General features: G+C 35.9%; 2 protein-coding genes across 3 annotated transcripts in view; one reads left to right on the plus strand and one right to left on the minus strand.

Moving 5' to 3' along the window:
- The window catches only part of Utx (Utx histone demethylase), a 38,669-nt gene extending 28,147 nt beyond the window's left edge, over window positions 1-10,522 (plus strand). For both annotated transcript variants that reach the window (XM_089696178.1, XM_089696179.1), the window contains 4 exons: window positions 423-482; window positions 762-879; window positions 5,705-5,837; window positions 7,562-10,522. In XM_089696178.1, coding sequence (XP_089552304.1) covers window positions 423-482; window positions 762-879; window positions 5,705-5,837; window positions 7,562-9,113 — 1,863 coding nt within the window. In that variant the 3' untranslated portion in view covers window positions 9,114-10,522. The remainder of the gene's footprint in view (window positions 1-422; window positions 483-761; window positions 880-5,704; window positions 5,838-7,561) is intronic.
- A 2,508-nt stretch (window positions 10,523-13,030) lies between these two features.
- Window positions 13,031-21,359, minus strand: Shc (SHC-adaptor protein). Its single transcript, XM_089696180.1, has 10 exons — window positions 21,265-21,359; window positions 20,952-21,168; window positions 20,804-20,874; window positions 20,495-20,729; window positions 19,669-19,832; window positions 18,659-18,835; window positions 17,896-17,996; window positions 17,351-17,508; window positions 16,367-16,489; window positions 13,031-15,074 (listed from the first exon to the last, which is right to left on the minus strand). Exons 2-10 carry the CDS (start codon window positions 21,045-21,047, stop codon window positions 14,946-14,948), a joined length of 1,254 nt encoding a protein of 417 aa, XP_089552306.1. The 5' UTR covers window positions 21,048-21,168; window positions 21,265-21,359; the 3' UTR covers window positions 13,031-14,945.
- Between the last annotated feature and the right edge of the window lie 1,993 nt (window positions 21,360-23,352).

Raw genomic sequence — 23,352 nt, forward strand, 5'->3', positions numbered from 1 at the left:
AAGTCTTAATTTAAAAATACATGCACTTATTATAATATTTTTGTTCCATACAATATCGTACCAAATTTCATATGTATCGATTTTATACATGAATATAGCACCGGTAACAAGATGCCCATTCAATTAGTGAAATTGATTGAATTGATTGAGAGAAACAAATTATCGACAAACTCAGACCCTCTTGACCCGCGTTCCTTTGGGAAAGTTGTATTACGTTGTAACTTTAAGTCAATTAGTGGCTTATTTATATAGCGTTGTGTTTTATGTGATTACGTTTGAGCGTAACTTTATGCGTTTTCATGTATCTTGTGGACGTTTATGTACTTTATGAATGTTTGTTAGCAAAAATATTAGATAATATGGTTATTATTTATGTATTGTTTTACTTGAAATATGGTAACTATAATATTATATTGTTTCAGGCGATGATGCAACAGCTTCTTCAACAATACAGATTGTCTCAAGCGGCGAGATCGCGAGCGGTTTGTATCTAAAATAAGAGAAAATCCTTATCCCTCCCCCCCTTTAGTATTAAGACGGCGGCAGGTTTTTAGGTCCCTAAATTTAAGAGCGTTATTTGAAAAACTATCTTGAACAAATTTGTGCTTTTTTTTTAACATGTCAATTTTATTATAGTCATCGTCTACGTGAATTTGAATTTCGAACGTAGTCAATTTTTTTTCAAGATAGTTTTTCTTTTTGAAATGTCAAATTTGAATTTGGAACGTGGATTTAAATTTGTTTTTTTCTAATGTTGCCAGGTAGCGAAAAGCGATACCACCGCGACGAGCGGTAGCGACAACGCGGAGTCGCTCGCTGAAGATTTACTTAAGAAGTTCTCAGATACACAACCAGATATTAAAAAGGAGCCCGCTATGAGTGAGTAATATATTAAATTTTTTTAATATAAGTATAAATAACTAGCTGTTCGCCGGATGTAATGTATTTAAAAAAAATGTGGATAAAAACTATCCTATATCAGTCTTCTGGTGTTAAACTTTTAACCAAATCGGTTTAGCCGTTCTTAAGTTACAGTGTAAGTAATACCATGGATAGATACGGTCGCGGTGTAGAAAAATATTTTTGTAAGTACATGAAAAATGTATTTACATCTCTTACAGAACTGTAAACAATTTTTGAATAGATACATTGAGATTAAATACAAAGATTGTAGTGTAGATCTAAAAGTACTTATTATTAAGACAATTAAAAGTTATTTTCAAATAGGTTCTTTTATAATTTCAATGACCGTATTAAGTTTAAACTGCAATCAATCTAATCAAACAATAATTAGAATAAGTTCCACCCTTCCTGGCAAATATCGATTTATTTCATACCAACACAAATTGTTTATTTTTCCGGTAGAAATTGTTTGCGTTTAGGTATCAATCAAAACATAATTTTATTTAACGGGAAGGAAATTCATTTATGTATAATCGACGTGATTGTAGAAGGAAGGGTTTTTCCAAAAATTTAGTTTTACACTATTATTTCCATGATTTTCGAAATAGAACATAATATTATATCAGTCTGTAGTAAAATTCACAAGTGATCAAACTTAATATGATAATTAAAAAATGTGATTTTTTTTAAACGAACTATCGTAAATTTTCTTACACTTATTATTTTATAAAAGGAATAGTTTAAACAGCTAATAAACCTTATAAATATTTTGAAATGGAACTTGAACAAGAATGCACGAATGATTTTTGAATGATTTTTTTCGGTATTATGTACAATTACCTAACAATATCCTAATTTTTATATACTCATACAGATTATTAAAAATATATGATAAATTGTTAAAACACGCGTACTCTATTGCAATAAAACAAAATATTCAATACCGTTACCGCTTACATACCATAAACATAAAGCATTTGCTACAATATCTATGTGACCCCATTTGAAAGCCATATAAGTTAGAGCCATTTTCTGTTATCCGTTCTTGGTAATGTTGAATCGGGGCAAAGCCAAATACAAATGCAAAGACTTTGTATTATAAAACATATTTTTATTTAATTTATAAGAGCCAGTGTAATAATATTAAGAACAATGTGTTACAGCAGAATTATCATATTTAATAATTTTAAATTAAATTAATGATATATTCAATTGGAAAATAGGAATTAGTTGTTTCATTATTTATCAATAAAATCAGCGCAGTATCGAATGCGATATCTCAAAATCAGGTCAAATTACGAGAGATTTACAATTTATCAAACTGAAATTCAAATATTAATTATTTATTGAAATTGAATATGTTTATTTAATTTTGCATATAAATTTATGTGTTATTTACATTTACAATATAAATCCATTCACAAATCATTCATATTAATTAAACTATAGGCAAAGTATTTGTTCCTCATTTGCATTTAGATACATTGTTAATGTTTGGAATGTTGCATTTTGTATTCAAAGCTACACGTGTTTATAGTTTATCGTGTGCTGCCTGTTTTTATACATTAAATATATCAATGGTTTTTTTATATAATGACTTTTTATGATATATGGGCCTAAATAAATTGATAAAACTCTGGATTATGTATTTATTAAAAAATATGTAAATATGTAATATTATATGCTCTAGTAAAGTGATTGAACACACACAAAGTGAAGTCACGAACACAAACATAATGCAAACATTTTAACACAATTGGGATACGATTTCCTTTTGTTATAAGTAGCTCTGAAGTTCTCTGCTGATTGAAATAGTATACGTTATGTAATCATAGTGATATCGCGTAAAATAGGTTAAATGATAAAATTATTAGAAATGTTGTAACATCGGGAATTGTTCGATACGGTTTTGTAATTATCATGTCGTTTGTTTAGATAGTATTCGCGGAGTTTTTATATACATCATGGAGTTTTAATTAAAAATTATACAGTGACAAAATCGTGTCTTTGATACAATGTTGACGTTATATCATAATTCGTTTGACATGAAAATTAAAAGTGAGTATTTGCTGTTCATAAAAATTAAAATTTTACGTCCATACTCCGGTGTTTTTACCAAATAATATAAAACAAAGTCGCTTTCCACTGTCTGTGCTTTTTCTATAAAACTACACAACGGATTTTGATGCGGTATTTTTACTAGATAGAATGATTCTCGAGGAAGGTTCTCATATAAGGTTTTAGACAAAGCGGGCGAAGCCGCGGTCGGTAATAGTTAAATATAATTTATATAAATTGCGTGTTAAAAGTGCGTGTGAACCCTCATATTGCAGGCGATTCGGTCTGTTTATCGCGATGCAGATTGAACGAAACACGAGTTTCTTTAACATCGCGACACTCGGATGCGAGTTGCGATTAACACGCCCGTTCAGTTTCCCTACGATGTAATTGGCGTGTAGATAACGTAATGTAACATGCAAGCGCAGTGTACTATTTTTCTCTTTAAAATAATTTTTCTTGGGTTTTAAAGTAAATGATTTTGTGGGAACAATGTAAATGTAACGGTTTGAGGAATGTTTTTGAAAGAGTGGCTAATTAGTGAGGTCTATGACATCATGTAAAGTTATTATTATGATAGGAATAGGAAGTATACGTACAGAGTAAATATTTGCATATACATATTACAATATTCATATGTGAAGTATATGTTTAGTTATGCACAATTGTGAATATATTTGGTGTCTAAGATTTATGATTTGTGTAAGTTAAAAGTTTTATACCGGCATCGCGAAAACATGTGAAAGTAATACGTTAACAAGAACAATATACAAGTACTTACGTATTTGAAAAAATATAATTTAATTTTAACATTTCCTTCATACAAATTAGGTATTTAAAAAAATTAAATTTCTAAAATATAACAGTAAAAAGTTTGAACAATATTAACAAGACTTCACGATCATCAGTATCGCTGATTCTGTTAGGCGCGGGACATATACAAGCGGCGCGGCGCGCATCGGGCGCACCGCGGGCGCGCTGTTGGCGTCCGAAAATGATATTTATATAGAGTGGTTAAATGCATTTTCTTCATGCATAATTTAGTAAAATTATGTTTTTTGTGCTAAAAGAGATTAACATTAATTTGAAAGTAACGATTTTGTTTTGATAATTCCTTGTAAGTAAATAGCGAGGATAACCCCACGATTGCAAATATATCTTTGTTGAAAATGTTGGAATTTACTTGGAAAATTTTATAGTACTTTTAAAGTAATTTTAAAGTAGTGCTGGTGTAATGATGGAAGAAAAGAAGGTTAAAATAACACAAAATTTATATTGTACTAGCGGTCCGCCCCGGCTTCGCCCGTGGTACATATTTCGCAATAAAAGGTAGCGTATGTTCTTTCTCAGGGTCTAAAACCATACATACATACATACATACATACATACATACAAACCTTTCCTCTTTATAATATTAGTATAGATAAAATATGGTTTTCAAACACAGGTTTACATTTAAACCATATAAATCTTATCATTAAAATCTCAGTTCAAAAGTATTTACAGTACTGATCATTCCACAATATTATTACAATTACAAATAAATAAAAAACACAATCAAAATCAGGATTATCTTTATTTCTGACATTGTAAATACATGGGAACTTTCATTATGCTCTTCTTCATTTTCACTTTCCCTACTGCCATCACCTGTGTAAATCATTTCATCGATTAATTCAATTCACCTTTAAAAACAAAACGAAGAAGGGTATGTAATAGCAGCTCTATATAATTCCACACAGAGAGAACACATTTTTGACTGACAGGCTACCGTCTCCTATAGACCGGGAGATACTGACACAAAATTTCGAGTCATTTGTAACAGGATGGCGGTTCTACAGGGGTCTTAGTACGCAATGACAAAAAGAAAAACGATGGTGTGAACGCTGGTACCGGCGGCTTAGACGCGTGGGCGTTAGTCGAACTCGTCGGAAAAATAGCGAAGTCAAACGATTTGTAACACAAAAAATTTAGAATTTACCGATAGCCCATAAAAAAGAAGTAGGCGGTAGTGTCATGCCATACTTTTCCGGTGTGACTTACAGCCCGCCATACCGACGCGAATGTGTTGATTTAAAAAAAACAATTCAACCATTTGTACCAGGCTCACTTTTGCACAGGTAACCATCGTCGTGCAGCCATTTACGAAAATCGCCATGCCATACTTTTCGGACGATTCCAAATGGTCGCCATACCGCCGAAAATCTGCAAATTTTTTTTTTTGTAAAAATTGTAACAGACAAATGACTCGAAATTTTGTGTCAGTATCTCCCGGTCTACTACCACCCGATTTGTTTTTGATTGTGTATGACCGTGAATTGACCTCTATTTGGATGCGATGGGGGAAGCGCGCCTGCGGTACGCCTGCGGTACGCCCGCGGCGCAACCGTGGCGTGCCGCCTCGTCGCCTTTCCAAAATTCTTTCATACAAAATGTATAAGAAGGACGTGGTGCAAAACAGATTCAAGAGGCGCGCTTATGGCACGCCCGCGCCCGCGCCGCTTGTGTTTGACCCGCGCCTTACATTAATTTAAACCAAGATGATTTATCTGATGCTGTAAGATCATTAAGACTTAGTTATTATTTATTAATTTATACCATGGAATATCTTTCTTGAATATGTAGTCAGCCAAAATGAAAACGATATATTTAATGGCCAAAAAACATTTTAGGATTCGATCCTTCCCCTTTAATTAAACTAACCCATAACTTCAAATAGTTAAAGTTCAATTTCGTCCAACAGAATCAGGAAACAGCGACGCGGTGCTCGGCGGGCGCCAAGCGGTAGTGAAGTTGGAGCCGCTAAAGTCGGACCCGCTGAAGCCGGTCACGTTCAACATCAGCATGACGGCCAAACAGATATTGGACGCTTGCAAGTGAGTATTTGTGGTTTTTTAGGTGCTGGATGGTGATTGGCGGATTTTGTTGGCTTTTTGGGGCATTTTTGTATGGTTTTGGGTTGTTAAGGACTAGGTGCAGAGGTTGGAGGCGGTATGAATTCGTAGATATAGTTCTTAGGACGCTTTGGAGTTTTGTAAATGATTAGAATTGACGTGACTTTACAATTTACCTTATAAAGACAGCGTGGTTAAAATTTTCATTTGATTGTGAATTAATACAAAGTTATTAGGAAATTTATAAAAGATTTTATGAGCAATTTGTCAAAATATATCGTACTTGTTACAAGACCTTTACTGATTTATATTGGACATACTAAAACTATAAGCTAACCGACGAGTCTCAATACATAAATGTTCGCAAAAAAAAATGCTAGGATAAACAAATCCTATGTATTATAAATTATAATTTTTTATAATTCTAATGTGTTTTCCCCATACTCGACACATATTAATATAGTTATCCGAAAACTGGAAGGTTGTGAGTATTTTAGTGGTATACTGTCGATTATTTTAATGGTTTAAAAAAAAATAAGTCAAAGTCCTAATTTATGTGATCATTAACTCACAAACTATTATACTATATGCAAATAATATAGTATAAAATGTTATTGTTACATATTGAGAACACATGCTTGCTACAATTTAATATAATTCATAGGTCTCCTATACAATCGTCAGATGCAATTTCACCAACTTCACACAAAGTGAAGCAAAAACGGTAATTAAAGCATTTACTAGCGACATTCATGCATCCTGAGATTACGAACCCAAAGTAAACAATTACTGGAGATGAGATGAAAATATAAACATATATAAAAAGATACAGATATAAATATTACGAAAAATATTGGAGAATCAAATCGAAAATCTATCGACTATAATCGAAAAAGAAAAATACAAAATTTGTATACATGATAGAAATGATTAATATGTATGATAATTGATAAGTTATAATTATAACATTGTTTTAATGTACACTCTTGAACAGTATTACATTAACTTTTTCATTACATTTTAATGATACTATTTATGTATTATATTTGGGTAACCTTCACCTTAATACCCTACACGGTTCCATTGTGAACAAATTTTATGTACAATTTTTTTTTGTATATTGATTACGAATTAACATTATTTTATACAAAAGTAAGGAATTTTGTGTAAAATTTTTTTTTTATACAAATGTAAGGAATTATACATTCCACGCGTTTCGTATCTGTTTTTATATGCTTTGCATTTTTTAATTGTTTGCCACGATGTCTTCAAAACTGCCGAGAATCTTGCCGGGTCTGCTCGGTAGATGAGTTCCGAACCGGCGTGTAGATTGTAGATACCCTCCAATCGATCCCATGCGCTTAGTTGAGCTTATTTTTATTGATTTCCTTATTATTTTGGTAATCAGATAAAATCGTACGAGTGCAGAGAACTTAGTTGTTAATGGACGGAGAGGTATAATTACAAAATAATAATCATTGCTATAAGAATCAGTCAAGTTGATTAAAATCTATTTTATTGTTGTATGTATCGATTTAGGAAAGTTTGTAAATCGTACGAAGCTTCTCCGTCACCTATAGGACATACGACATTTTTTGTGGGTGTAAATCTGATTACCGTATGATTTCAATGATTTTTTTAATTCGGTGGGTTTTTATTTGAAACTTACCTTCGAGCGGTTTACTTACGAGCGACATATTTTGCAGAGATAACGCGGGCACAGCGTCCTCGTGGTCGGTGCTGGGCGAGGCAGCGGGCCCGCCCTTACCGCCCGGCGTGCCCGCCCCGCGCCTGGCGCCCGAGCAGCTGGCCCCGCCCGCGCCCTTCGTGTACGTGGAGTCCAAGCGCGACGCCTTCTCGCCGCAGCTGCAGGACTTCTGCCTCAAGCACCCCATCGCCGTCGTGCGCGGCCTCACCGCCGCGCTCAAGCTCGACCTCGGCCTCTTCTCCACCAAGACGCTCGTCGAGGCGTGGCCCGACCACGCGGTCGAGGTGCGCACGCAGCTCATGCAGTCGGCCGACGAGAACTGGGACCCGAGCGGGCGCCGCCGCGTGTGGGCCTGCGCCTCGCACCGCTCGCACACCACCGTGCGCAAGTACGCGCAGTACCAGGCGGGCTCGTTCCAGGAGTCGCTGCGCGAGGAGCGCGAGCGCGGCGCCGGCCCGCCGCTCGCCGGCGCGCTGTCCGACTCGGACGGGCGCGAGTCGGGCTGCGGGCCCGCCAAGCGGCGCCGCGGGGCGCGCATGTTGCGCTTCGGCACAAACGTGGACCTGTCGGACGAGCGCAAGTGGCGCCCGCAGCTGGCCGAGCTGCAGAAGCTGCCGGCCTTCGCGCGCGTCGCCTCCGCCGCCAACATGCTGTCGCACGTCGGCCACGTCATCCTCGGCATGAACACGGTGCAGCTGTACATGAAGGTGCCCGGCAGCCGGACGCCCGGCCACCAGGAGAACAACAACTTCTGCTCGATCAATATCAACATCGGCCCGGGGGACTGCGAGTGGTTCGGCGTGCCGGACGCGTACTGGGGCGGCGTCAAGGAGCTGTGCGACCGACACGGCCTGTCGTACCTGCACGGCTCGTGGTGGCCGGACCCGGAGGAGCTGCGCGCGCACGGCGTGCCCGTGTACCGCTTCACGCAGCGGCCCGGCGACCTCGTGTGGGTGAACGCGGGCTGCGTGCACTGGGTGCAGGCGACCGGCTGGTGCAACAACATCGCGTGGAACGTCGGGCCGCTGACGGCGCGCCAGTACTCGCTCGCGCTCGAGCGCTACGAGTGGAACAAGATCGAGAACTTCAAGTCGATCGTGCCGATGGTGCACCTGACGTGGAACCTCGCGCGCAACATCCGCGTGTCGGACCCGCGCCTGCACCGCGCCATGCGCCTGTGCCTGCTGCAGACGCTGCGCGCGGCGGCCGGCACGCTGGCGGCCGTGCGCGCGCGCCACGTGCCCGTGCGCTTCCACGGGCGCGCGCGCGGCGAGGCGTCGCACTACTGCGGCGCGTGCGAGCGCGAGGTGTGGCACGCGCTGCTGGTGCGCGAGCACGAGAAGCGGCACGTGGTGCACTGCCTGGCGTGCGCGCGCCGCGCCAGCCCCGCGCTGCAGGGCTTCCTGTGCCTGGAGGAGCACCACATGGAGGAGCTGGCGCAGGTGTACGACGCGTTCACGCTGCACCGCCCCGCGCCGCTACACCCCCCCGCCCCGCAGCACACCCCGGTGCCGCAGCTCGTGCCCGCTCCGCCGCCGACGCCCGACTGAGCACTTCGGCAGCTCGCGAACACCCCCTCGGTTTAAGTTTCCGGCTAGGAGCACGCTAGTTGAATCCCCGACGACCAACTGTAGTGATAGGCGTTTGTCGCGATCTATTTTTAATACCCGGCGCTCGGTTGTAAAATTGTTACTCGAAATTAATATTTTTGTGGACGACGCGATTTTGTAACTAGATAAGGTTTACACTTTACACGCTCCTCGATCACTTTTGTAATTGTGTGAGATATTCGTAACGACGAGTCAATTCGACGGCGGATTCGCCGGCCGTAGTAGGTTAACTGTTAGTGTTAGCGGCGACCTCCGACGGCGAGCGTGAGACGGTTTCCCGGGTAGCGGAGGGAGGGTTCTGTAAAGCGGAGGTCGGCCCGTAATATGGTCTCATGTACTCGAGTGTTCACCACGTTAAGTGTATTATTTTTGTATAGAAGCATATTTATTTATTTCGTCTGTACGACTCGTTCGACTTCAGTAGGGTAGTCTGCATAGCGAATTAGCACTAAGAGAGAGGCACGGAGAGGCTCTGCGTTTTAGGAGGGTCTGGCGAACAGTGCTGAAATGTCCCAAAGAATGTTTTATACTCGCGTAGGCAAATTGGGGAATCGCACTTTCAAACGATTTATTCTTGTTTGGGATCTGACTGTATTAAATTGTAATGGACGATGGGCGAGCCGATTTCGTGACGCTAATATTAACTTATTCGGACGTGGCTTTTATTGTATCGAAATTTAATGAAATGTGTCGGTCCGGTACAGATTCATCGTGCATAATATTTAGGTCAAAATGCTAAGTTATATTTAATTTTATTGCATGTTATTTTTAATTTAGCGTCTGTGAAAATCGGCTTTAGTAAAATTTGGATTGGATTGTAATGAAATTAGGCGTAATTTTTGGCTCGATGTAAATTAGAATGGATAGATGGATAGTAAAGGAAAGCTCGTTCTCGGCGCGGTGTCGTCAAGAAGCTTATATCTAATACACTGGAGATTTCAGTATGAACTGTAACAAGAAAATATGACCTTGAATGACGCCTGTATGTTTTTTTATCCCTTTCACACCTAACTAACTACCTAGGTGTGAAAGGGATAAAAAACATACAGGCGTCATTCAAGGTCATATTTTCTTGTTACAAGTTATAATGTTCATACTGAAATCTCCAGTGTATTAGATATAAGCTTCTTGGGTGTCGTTATTTCTTTGGAAGTTTTATGTATGTTGTGAGATTCGATGTTGATTGTGTTCTGCGCGCGTCGAGAGCCGAGACGCAGTGTTGGCATACGGAAGTGTTGGATTGTATAGCGAATACCGGTATCTATAAGTAATTATAACATCACTGCCATGTATGACCTTACTGTTTATACTGTAATATTAAATTTTTATTAAACATGTAATAATATGGATTTTGCTTTTTATTTTACCTCTATATACCGCCCTTTACGAAGTAAGACATAAAAATAAATCTGAGAAATGAGAAAAAGTACAAAATGAGACAGAACAATTTATCAAACTTCTTTTTTAATTTTTGTATGGGTTTAGGACCCTACCACAATTTGTGAACTCTGCAATTTACACATATTAGCCAATTTCTGGATCTGTTTCTTTGTTATGCTTATCTGACAGATGATCTATTTAAATATAATTCAAAGTGTCAAACAGGCTATCAGATAATATTATGCACTAACGGTAAGAAGTGAAACCGGTCCTAAAATATTGAAATGAAACAAAATCCATATAATTTAACTACTCTCTTAATAATAACTGTCCGTTATGCTTTCATCCCTTGACCACTGAATCGATTTTGATAATTTTGTTATATTAAATACATACTTTGTATTTCTAGCTGTCATATTCAAACCACTAAATCTAAACCTCTTTTCATGAAATAGATCTCAGTACAAGGAAGTGTAGGAATTAATTATAAAAGAACAAGTGCAAGGTTTTTGCTTTCTCACATATATTTTCTTTACCATCTACTCTAAAAGATCCATCATTAACACTACCAATAAAATTGTACATACGCATACATTAATCATTTTTCAGATTAGGTAGTCGAGTACTATGGCTATGAATATTATATTTTTACTTATACATGGATTGCTCACCAGTTTCACTTTCAATTTTCTATAATTTTTAGATATTTCTGTAATTTTTAACAGTGAGGGAGACAATCTTCTTTTATCAGACTAGCTGTAGATAGATAAATACTAGCTCCCCGGCAAACGTTTTTCTGCCTTACTCTGCCTTACACTTAGGGTTATGAAAAATAGATTTTGGCAGATTCTCATATCTATTTAAGAGGCACACAATATGTTAGAAGAATCGGTCCAGCAGTTTCGGAGGATGATTGTACTATGCTGGCATAGATTCATTTGATCATTTCATTATCCATATAATATAGATATTTTCTCTTTTTCATACATACTGTGTACAAATAATGTGAATAATACAAAATAGCCTCTATAGATCATAGAGACAAAAATTTATCTTTCAAGTCAAGGAAAGGAATTGTCATTTAGGTATCTGAAGACGGAGAGGTGTAAGAAAAACAACATTTACATTGATATTCTTTATTACTACATCACATACGTAATACATTAAATAAAAACGTCTAAATATATCTTAGGCTTACTAAGATTCAACATCAAGTGCAATGAATAATGCAAAAATACTATACTTATGATAAGAAAGGAATTCTGCAGTCACAGAAATCTTAAAGCATAAAGAATGACACAATGTTACAAATCACAAGGCATTGATAGACGGAAGGAAGATCCACGTAAATGTAATAAAAAATCATGTACATGAATTCAATAAAATTAGCTAAATCGAGCAAATTTATAATAGTAACTTTCAATATGGATATGTTAAGAAACTGTGTTTACACGATTCGTTAAGATGGTAAATTTATTAACATTAGTTAGGCGTTCTTATATAAATAGGGTATTCATTTGTGAAATTGCAATTATTTAACCCATGTTTCATTTCCTTAACATCGATCGGAGGAAATCGAGCCACCTTTTTATTCAGTCCTATGATAAAATATCATCACGCAGATAATTATGTATACAGTTTAATATAATGGTATTTATTTAAGTAAGCTTTTATAGCACCTATAGTTATGTCACATTTATATTGTGAACTATCTTAAAATACATGATACAAACATTAAAAATTCGTGCAATAATTATGTATAATTTAAAATTAATTAAGAGAGCGTGGAATGAATACAAATTAAATGCAGATCATATAAAAATATGTCGTATATGATTAGAAAACTAAATTTTTCTCCAAAATTCTCTCGTTTGGCATTGTGATTACACATAATCATTTATACATTTTAAATTATCGAGTTAAACTGATCTTACACCTAACGAAAATACATTAGCTATAATTATAATAAAATAGCAATAAAATATTTGATACCTAATAGTAACAATCATCATTATTATGTGTGGGGTTTTTGACTTCGATCCTTTAAAACAACTAGATACACAATCCTATAAAACGAACTTAACCTGTCCTCAAGAAAGGAACAAAATTGAAGCAGAATCAAGCTTATTGGCATTACTTTTAGGTATTAAATCAACGTACCAAAAGCAATACATATTACTACCATCAACCATGGTTTGTCAGTACACGCGAAATAAATTCAACCTTATTACTATGAATTAAGGTCGGATTTACAAATCATCGTTGATTGTGTATGTAGTTGTTACGAAGGATTTTTACTTCCATTCTTCACTTTTTACTGTCAAACTTTCACAAAAATCTTTACTATAATCCCACTTTACGTCACATTATATAATAATTACAAACACAAACAAAATTCCGTTTTTTGTTTTTTCCCTGCATGCACGTTACCTCCGTTTGTACATATTAAAATGCAATGTTATTATTATTTTTATATACATATGTCTTAAACATAAAATTACGTATAAAATGGTTTACGGTCAATTATAAATAATATGCATATGAGAATTAAAAATGAAAATGTCATTAATTTATCATTTGGAAGACATAATTCGATGAAACTATAACAAATAATTTTATAACTTTAACATGATTATCTATTGATTAAGTAATGTAATAATTATCAGTGCTTAATAATATTATAATTTGTATATAAATTACTTAAAAGAGGCCTTTTAACATACAACTTTGTTTAACAATAAAAATAAAAATATACATTTTGCAAAAAAATTAGGCCTGTATTATTTGAGAAAATAAGTTTCGTTATGTAAATGCACTAACAACATCATAATCAGATTTTGTTTTACTTTGATACAAAATACGATAACATTTAAATACACAAAAAATGTTGTGTGGTTTTATGAAACCACGGTAAAAGTGAAACTGTTCGAACGGTTCCGAACACTGCTTTGTGTAGCGCATGTCGCGTGACGGTCGGCTGCCGAGTAGGTATACCTACTCGGCAGCCGCGATACACGCGACATGCGCTACACAGACCAAAAAGTTTGAGACGATGTAATAAAAGTTTCACTTTAATAATATGTATTAATGGTTATACATATTAATAATAATTCGTATATGGGACCTGTGCGGTTTTAGTTTTTATAGATTTAAACGATAAGTTTCTCTCTCTCTACCCTACAAGACTTTTTTAATGTTTCATAAGGTTACCTACTATTGGAGCAAAGGATCAATTTCAAATGGAAAGTAGCAATAGCTAATATGGATTTATTTTTGTGCTTGACAATTTTTTTATGTGTTAATCAAGAAAATGTCTCTTCAATTGCATTCAAAATATTTAATGTGGAACGAGGATAACATTTTATAAGCACTTCTATTAGCTGGTCCGCTATTCTAACGCTAAATTGTGCAACTTTCCAAGAACTAACATTTAAAACATTTATTAGATTTAACGAGAAAAGTTTGCGCGCTTTTAATTTTGAGCATCTAAACTATAGAGATATTTTTACACTAAACATCTGTGCCTTTTTCTACCTACTTTTAAATGATATTAATAACCAAAAACGTCGCATTTTCTTGAAAAATAAGTAAGTTATATAAAGGATATTATATTAATATTGTAAGGGAACATAATAATATACTATCTACACGTCAAAGAATATAAAATGCATATATTTCATCACGGAATACAAAACAAAGCATTAAAAAAAATCATCCCACTTCTGAATCTACTAAAGTTTCATACAATTTTCATATCTATTTCTTAAAGTTTAAGGTGCACATTTGAGTAAATATTTCAGTGAAATTAAATACACAGGGAACGCACGATCTTTTACTTTATTTTTCTAAATATTATAAGTATTTAAAATTACATACATTTTAAATACGATTTGTCGCGATCGATTCTGTGGAAAAAATGTTACAATACAAGGTTAAAATACCTGTTTAATATTCCGTGAATATTATTAAATTAAATGCATAACAGTACTTTACATTGACCCTTATGTCTTTTATAATAAAGAATAAATTGTATAAACAACACTTTAAGTACCTTGTGAATTCTTAGTTTATACGGGGCAAAGAAGACAATATGACAGCTTTACACGGCTTATATTCTTATAGTATGTATACTATTTACGCATTGAGTTGAGCAAATTTAAATATTTAGCCATTTAAGTATTAGATAAGGTAACAAATTGAAAAAAAAGGAAGAAATATAGACTCACGCATGCATAGATTTAGAATCAGTTTTTCAATTTCAGTCACTTAAATTTTTTAAACTTTCTTTGGTTAAACAATACATATACGCATAATTTTCAAGTTACATTGTCTTCTTCGCCCCGTATAACTATATCGATTATATTTCGTCCTATATTTATAAGTTTATAACATTTATGTAGATCGCAGAACGGGTTTACGCAACAAAAGTGCTGAATCAGCAGACACAATGGGCAGCTCGTTGGTGCAGTGGTATTTTATTAGATGCGGTACACTTTCGAACACGCGGTCTTTGGTTCGTACCTGGAAATCATTGATAAGTTTAATTGGCTTTGCAACTTGCATTTTAAACAATAGTGTGCCTGTTCGAATTTTTCAAATTAAAGTTGATTTTTGAAAATATGTTTTATTAATTTTAGGATGAATTGAGAAAAGAGTACATATAAGACGACATGAAAATGACATGAATAAAAGACACGAACTGATTCTCTAAAATCTAATATTCTTCGTTTTCTTGTAACACAAACCCACATAAAAATAACCCACTGGCTTATTCAGTTTATATATATTTGTGTGTAATTCGTGTAAAAAAATAACACAGCATCCACAATTGCAGTTTTAAGTATGAGTTTGTCTATGCGTGTGCATAGATGCGTCTGTGTGCATCCATGTGTGTATAGTGTCCGTATTTCCATCTGTACACTGTCTGTTATATGTATGTATGTATGTATGTACGCCTTTAGTACACCTACGTATTCGTATGCGGCAGCGAGTCTCTGCGGAATTACTGCGTAGCGAAATATCTGCGGAACGTTAGTACACAGCAATGTTTTCGCAACTTTTTCGCAATGATATGCCAATGTAATTTTCGACGACTGCAGGTGCAGACGTAATTTTTGTAAGTATTTTTATAATCTGCGTGTCCAATTGCATAATACGGGATAATCTCGAATATAATGCAAAAATAATTCAGTATTTTCGGCATCCATGGTGCGAAAATCTGTCCTCACCGACAGATCGCGAGCTGACGCTTTGCGATGCGAAACATCACTAGCGAAACGTATGCGTCTGTGTAATGGCCATTTCGCAGGTCCTTGCGAAACAATACTGACAAGGACGCAACTATTTTATCTATCTATGTGCTAGAGTGAGACATATCATATGCGAAAACCTGCCACACTACTTACAGTTTTTTCGTTGTTTCGCTGCCGCATACGAATGCGTAGGTATACTAATAGTCCGGGATCCATCGCCCATTTTTGCAAGTGATTACTATCAAGCTCATTTTTCGTGAGTAGCTTTATTTTGATGAGATGCCCAATAATTTCATGTACGAAACTCTCGATTGTGCTTACAGAGGTAACAAGGATAAAAATTTTTGAATTGACGGTTCTCAAACATTTATTACGCAATTTGTAGGACAATATGTCTGTTGAATTATATAACAATTATATTAGTTTACCACAATCGAGAGTTTCGTACATGAAATTATTGGGCATCTCATCAAAATAAAGCTACTCACGAAAAATTAGCTTGATAGTAATCACTTGCAAAAATGGGCGATGGATCCCGGACTATAAAGGCGTTATGCTCACCACGCCATTAGGATCCACAAGTAACAGATGCTTGTGAGCACCTCGCCTTGCGCCCGTCAGCACAAACTGGCCCGCGCACGCGCTAGACTCGCGCACCAGGAACTGTCCGTCCTCTACTACCAGCTAGAAATTATATAGGTTAAATTATAAATTATGTTTCGCTTATTTATAAATATAAAAATTATATGCACCTTTTTGTACCCGGTTCTTTAGGATATTATTAAAAAAAAATGTATGCGTGTACTAGAGTACACACGCAAGAAGTGAAACTTCTTTATGACCTTAAAAATGTCACGAGTATGGCGTAACGCAAAAATGTCACGCGTACGGCGTAACGCGAAAATGTCACGCGTACGGCGTAACGCAAAAATGTTACACTAAATTTTTGTCCAACCCCGATAAAGAAGTTTCACTTCAAAAATATTATCTGAATGTTTGTTGAGATTGTTCCATTATTGGTAATTTGTCATTCATAAAAGATAGTGTTGCCCATTCAAATCACATGACTTCACACGCTAGTAACTTGCACCCGTGCTAACGCAATGGATTATGGAACAAAGGCTCGTAGGCTAATAGCGTTGTCTGCACACTTTACCATACCGAACTACTCTCTGGTGAAGTCATAATTCACAAGCTACCCGCATAACTGCGCTTTTTGAGACATCAATGAAGCTTGCGGGACGGCAACGCCGCCTGAAGGCTTAACTTAAAAAAAATGCTTTGTGACGTCATATTTTACAATCACCCGCTCCGTCACGCCCTTCGATATAACACCATGGAATTAGGGCTCACGTGCCAGAAGGGCTGCTTGTACACTTGACCCTATCAGCTCGGTCTCCGGCGCTCCGGTGACGTCACACAAGTTACTCATTCGCAAAACTACGCCGTGTCGAGAAATTAAATCTCGCGAACCAGCAGCTTTACCACTTCATTTAGGTAACTGTGTACTTTCACTCGCTTGATGACGTCACACTTTACACTTACCCGTTCTGCCGCACTCCTCGATATAGCCCCATGGAACCAGGGCTCACGTGCCAACAGGGCCGCTTGTGCACTTGGCCCTAATGGCTCGGGTTCAGGCGCTCCGGGGGAAGTAGCGGGGGACGGGGACGATGACGTCATCGGTGCCGCTGTGAACGGTTCTGGAACGAGATAGACATAGCTATCTATACTAATATTATAAAGAAGAAAGGTTTGTTTGTTTATTAAAATTAGGAGTAACAATTTGAAAAAATACTTGTTTTCTGCTAGAAATCCATAAAAGAAGATAATCATTTTATAGATTAAGAGCCGATTTTTCAATGCTTGGATAAAACTTATTCGTGCAATAAAGTATTACACGATAATATTAAAATGTCACGTAAACTGTCAAATAAGGGCAATTAGAATACGTTTTTAAAATGGTAGTTTTATACATTATTCGACGAATAAGTTTTAACCAAGGATTGAAAAATCAGCCGTAATTCCATTTATCCCATAAATACTCTAAATACTCCTTAAATATTTAGTATTATTAAATCAATACTTACGCATATCGAAAATATCTGTGTGATGGTTGGGTAGTAGTGCAGTAGGCGGCGTTCTGGGAGGCGGAGTCTGGTTTACGTAGTGTCGGACACTTTCTTCGCAACTGAAATAAACACATGGAAGCATAATAAGTATTATATTAGATAACTTTTAAGTAAGAACACGACATATTATTATGTATCAAACACAACACATCCAGAACATCACATTTATCAATACAAACATAATATTATCCTCATTCCTTGTTTATATTATAAAATGAATTACACATATTCAATTTCAATACGTACATTACCCATATCATTTGTAAACTGAATAATAACTATGTTAGTTACAAATCTATACTATTATTATAAAGCTGAAGTTTGTTTGTTTGAACGCGCTAATCTCAGGAACTACTTGACCGATTTGAAAAATTCAGTGTTGGATAGCCCATTAATTTATCGAGGAAGGCTATAAGTAGGCTTATTATATATCATCACGCTAAGACCAACAGAAGCGGTACCACGCGGAGCGCAGCTAGTATTATATACGAGTTAATAATAAAAAATTGGTTGTCTGTAAAGTCGGTTTACTGACGATAGTTGAACGTGACAACGTCCGATTGTGCTTCTTTGTCGCTCGTTTCGCGCTCTCGCTTGCACATCAAGCCTTAACATGGAACGCCTCAGAGCGAGGTAACGCCGCATGAGTCATGTTTTTTCGTGCGTGCAGCCGGCTCTATCGAATTATAAGACGTTGTCACGTCAAAAACAATGAACTCACGAGGATATAGGCGCCAACGAGGCTAGCGGAGGAGGCGGTGGGTGTCTATGCTGAGATATCGGTGGCACTGGCTCGGGCGGGATCTTGTCCGGCATGTCGTTGTAGTACTCTCTGTCCTCTAGGCATGTGACGTCACTCGCTGCTGTGCTCAGCGCACGAGAGCCGTTTATGTTTATCCTGTGAATTATTTCATGATAAGGGAAATCAGGTTGTGAAAATAATCACTACATAGTATAAAACAAAGTCGCTTTTTCTGTCCCTATGTATGCTTAAATCTTTATAATTACGCAACGGATTTTGATGCGGTTTTTTGTAATAGATACGAGTGATTCAAGAGAGAGAATTTATTAGGTTTTAGACAAAGCGGGCGAAACCGCTGGCAGAAAGCTAGTGTAATTTTGGTTTTATAGCTTACAATAAGACCGGTTTTTGTCAAGAATTCTTGGTTTATTTTTTAATGCAATTATTTAGACATTCATGACAAAAACAATCTCATGCTTTATATGAATGACTCAAGCATTAACCAGTTTGTTAATTAAATGACAATGTTTACTAGAGTTCTTAATTAAATATGCTTATAAATTAGTACTGAATCTGGGGAAAATTTTATAAATATGCCAAGTTTAAAATATAAGGTAACGCATCTATTACATTGATAGAGATGTAAAATTTTTTCTTTATTTATTTCAATCATTATTTTTGAGAAATCCATGACTGATATTTATTTATCATTATTGATCTATGCACAGCAATACATGACTCATTGCTATAATATATTGGAATTCTTTACACCTTTTTTTCGAGAATTCCATGAATCATAATACTATAAGGAAATTACCACATATGGCTATATGGGATTTAATCTTAAAAAAATATAACTTATGAATTTGGATATTAAATATTTTAACGGATTTTAAACGAGATTTATTTGTGCAGTTTTGTTTATTGTGTGTGACTTTAATTTCTAAAGGTATAACACTGCGTAAAATCAATCACAAGAAAGTACTTACGAATTTGGCTTAGTAAGAAACTCCTTAAATCTCAGTTCAAATGCTTGTCCAATAGTGGCTATAACATCTTGAGCTAGTCGCCCGCCACATTCAAGCACATAGCAAGCTCTCCATTCAGTGGGCGGTGCTGATTTAGCCACATACGCTACAAAATCTAGTGAGTCCTGTTTAAGAGACATATTATTAGCACAAATTTTAATACAATGACTATAAGTTTTTGAGTTTGACGACATTTTACAGTTTATATGATATATCTTTAGATATTATACAAAGATAACTGCTTGTATATCAAGTCTAGGTTTTATTCCTTAATTATTAATTTCTTTCCTTTTATTAAATATCATCTGCTCTTATAGGGTAAGAAATGCTATGCTGTTTCATTAATTAAACAGGATATGAGAGAAGAGATTATCTAATAATAAGACTTAAGTTACTTTGATTTTGGCAGCTATTGAACAGCAGGCTATTTAGGATATTTTTGTTGTAATTTTCTTATGAAAATTTGTAGTGATAATGAAGATTGAGATAGCATGTGATACAGATCTGATTTGATTTAATTAAGTATAGATTTTATTAAGATTTTATAAATAATTTGATTAAAAATACATTTTTACCTTCTTACAACATTCATTGTATCCTGAATGACATGATCAAGAACAATACATATTGTTTTTTTATCAACTAAGAACAAAACATATATAGACAATGTCTCACAGATCTATCATTGACCCAATTAACCTTATGTTTTTACTGTCAGATAACTAAATGACTTCAGAAAGTTGCATAAGAATATACCTATAAGCATTTAGAATTTCTATGAACAAACCTGATCTCCACCGGACGCAAATGAAACTCGTGGCATATCATGACGAGCGATTGTTTCACCACCTTCCAATGCAGCTAGTGTTATTGCTCTCGATGACACTGTGAGGGCCACATTAGAACCAGAATGTGACATCCTTGGCCTGGGAGCAAGCGCACACGCCGCCGCCTGGCATATACGACGCTTTTTATCTGCAGTTCTTAAGCCTGCAGCTGCACACACTCTGGCAATGCATTCTCTGCAAAATTCACATGTAAAAGTTTATATTCTATTTGAGAAATCATGAAAAGATAGACATTGGTGAATACTCACTTGGCTACTTGTGATCTTGTTTCAAAATCCAATTTCTTCATTGATGTCATAACTTCCATGCATCCTATGTACTATAAATATAAAATTGTTATTACCTCAAATAAAATTAAACACTGAATTGAATGAATAAATTATGCAGTTGTCTTACCCGCACTGCGTAAGTGATTCCATCGCTTGCCAAAACAGAGTCTGGGTGAAGCCACCCCCTAGCCGGTTTTGCGACAAATGGCCCATTTTCCGCCATTTCGTCATTCAGATTCTAGTCGTTCACCTCAAAATGTTTTATTTTCTTTTTTACACCTCGCCTACTCCCAACTAATAACTTTCATTGTGATTCAAATCAATTCAGGTCGTCATTGTAGATGCTAAAAAGTTTTAAAAGCTTTTGTTTAAGAATGATTTTTCGACGTGGAAAAATAATTTAATTATATTAAAACACAATCCAGATAGTTTTAACTCACCAACTAAATAAAACTTTACTGTAAATATTACTTTTCCCTTGAAAATCAAAAGGCAAACTTTTTTGACAAGATTTCTATGACTGATTCGAGTGACATTGTCATAATGACAGGAAACAATTTTTTGATGCAAATCAGCAAATGTCACATGCTAAAAGCGGTACATTATGTTACATGGCAATAATTTAATTTAAATATTATCTCTAGCTATTCGTGTGAAAATTACATTTCTTACAAATAAATAAGAATTTAGATTTCCAAACAACTTAGTAATTGAAAAAGAAAGGTGTACATTATTTATTTTATTTATTTAAAATTATTCTTACAAATTATTACAATAACTTAAGAGCGTATACGCACTATGCGGGTAGCCGCATTGCGGGTAGCCGTCCGGCTGACCGCAAGCACAATTATGTACGTAATATTCATTTCTATGCGCACTGCGATGCGGCTACCGCAGACCGCACAGTGCGCATAGAAATGAATATTACGTACATAATTGTGCTTGCGGTCAGCCGGACGGCTACCCGCAATGCGGCTACCCGCATAGTGCGTATACGCTCTAAGTGTCCCACAAAACTGCACATGCGGTTTGTCTGTGGGAAATGCCAGTTTGTCTGTGTCTACCTTTTTCAATTAAGATTATTCGTAAAAGTATAATTATTCAAAATATTAGAAAAAAAGTCTTATAATACACAATGAAGCATTTATTGAAATATCGAAAACACAAATTAATTATTAAATTAAACATCTTTTCCACCAAAAATCTTTTTACTTCTAATTATTTGAAGCTACCAAGTGCCTATATTTAGATTCTTATTATAAACGTATCTACTTAATAAAAACTGTATGCCCTTAGATTAAGGCTAGCCGCACACACAAAATAATATTGTCAATGCAAGATTGTCAAAAATCTTCATCAATATATGGTCCCCGCACACTACGCAATATTATTGGCAATTTTTCATGGTACAATCTGAATTCTGACTCAGTCGTTCCGCAGCTAGATTACGTGCGCACGTTTAACATAATGAATGGAAAGAAAAGAATCGTTGCATTGAGTATTGCATTAATTTTACTATCTAAAAAAAAGCAATCAAGAAAGAAACGATGGATTAAGGACTGGATGAGAAAAAAATTAATAATTTAATTTAATTTAATTAATTAAATTATTATTTAATTAAATTATTGTTTAATTTAATTAATTAAATTAAATTAATTTAATTCAAAATTCAATTGAATTAAATCTTTAAGCTTTCCGAAAATTTGTTCGTATGGAATTAATTTTTTTCTTTACGTCTTCTCTCGTGCTATTTGGTTTGATTTTTTGACGTGATAACGTCTTTAAAATCATTTTAGTCGGGTGACATGTTCAGAAACTTGTGTCACACCAAAACCTCACGAGCGCGATCGCAGGTATAACGAGAGAGAGACGGACCGATCTCCCGTCTCATCTCGAGCGCTGCCACCGTAGACAGAGAATCCAATAGACACCGGCAATGCGTGTCGCAGAAAGAGATAAAAAAGAATACGTCACAATATTTAGGGTTACCATGTGAGGGAAAATTTACCCCGCAATTTGAAAGATACATATCTCTCTATCATTATTCACATAACATAAGTGGATAATAATGAGATATTCACATTACTTACATGTATAAACTAATTTATACTAATATTATAAAGAGGAAATGTTTGTAATTATGTATGTATGTATGTATGGTTTTCACGCATAAACTACTGGACCGATTTCAAAAATTCTTTCACCATTAGAAAGCTGCATCTTCACTGAGCAACATAGGCTATATTGCATTTTCAAAAAAATTAGAGATCCTTTCCAAAAATGCAATAATATATCCTTAATAAAAATTCTGTCATCGCGTGCGCTGCGGAATCTATTGAAAATAGAACAAATAAATGTTCTACGGTATTATAGAATGGACCAATATCTACAAAAAAGTCCGCGATATTCCATTCAAAAGATATAATGAATTTTTAAAAGTGTCAATTTACAGAAAATAGTAGACCTATACTGTTTAATACAATGAGGAGGCGTAGTGCGGGACAGGGTGACGGTGAGGAGGGAAGGGA

This window comes from Colias philodice, chromosome 6 (assembly GCF_061535455.1).
Source record: "Colias philodice isolate Cphi_HAF_F1 chromosome 6, ilColPhil1 Martin Lab GWU primary, whole genome shotgun sequence".
Classification (NCBI taxonomy): domain Eukaryota; kingdom Metazoa; phylum Arthropoda; class Insecta; order Lepidoptera; family Pieridae; genus Colias; species Colias philodice.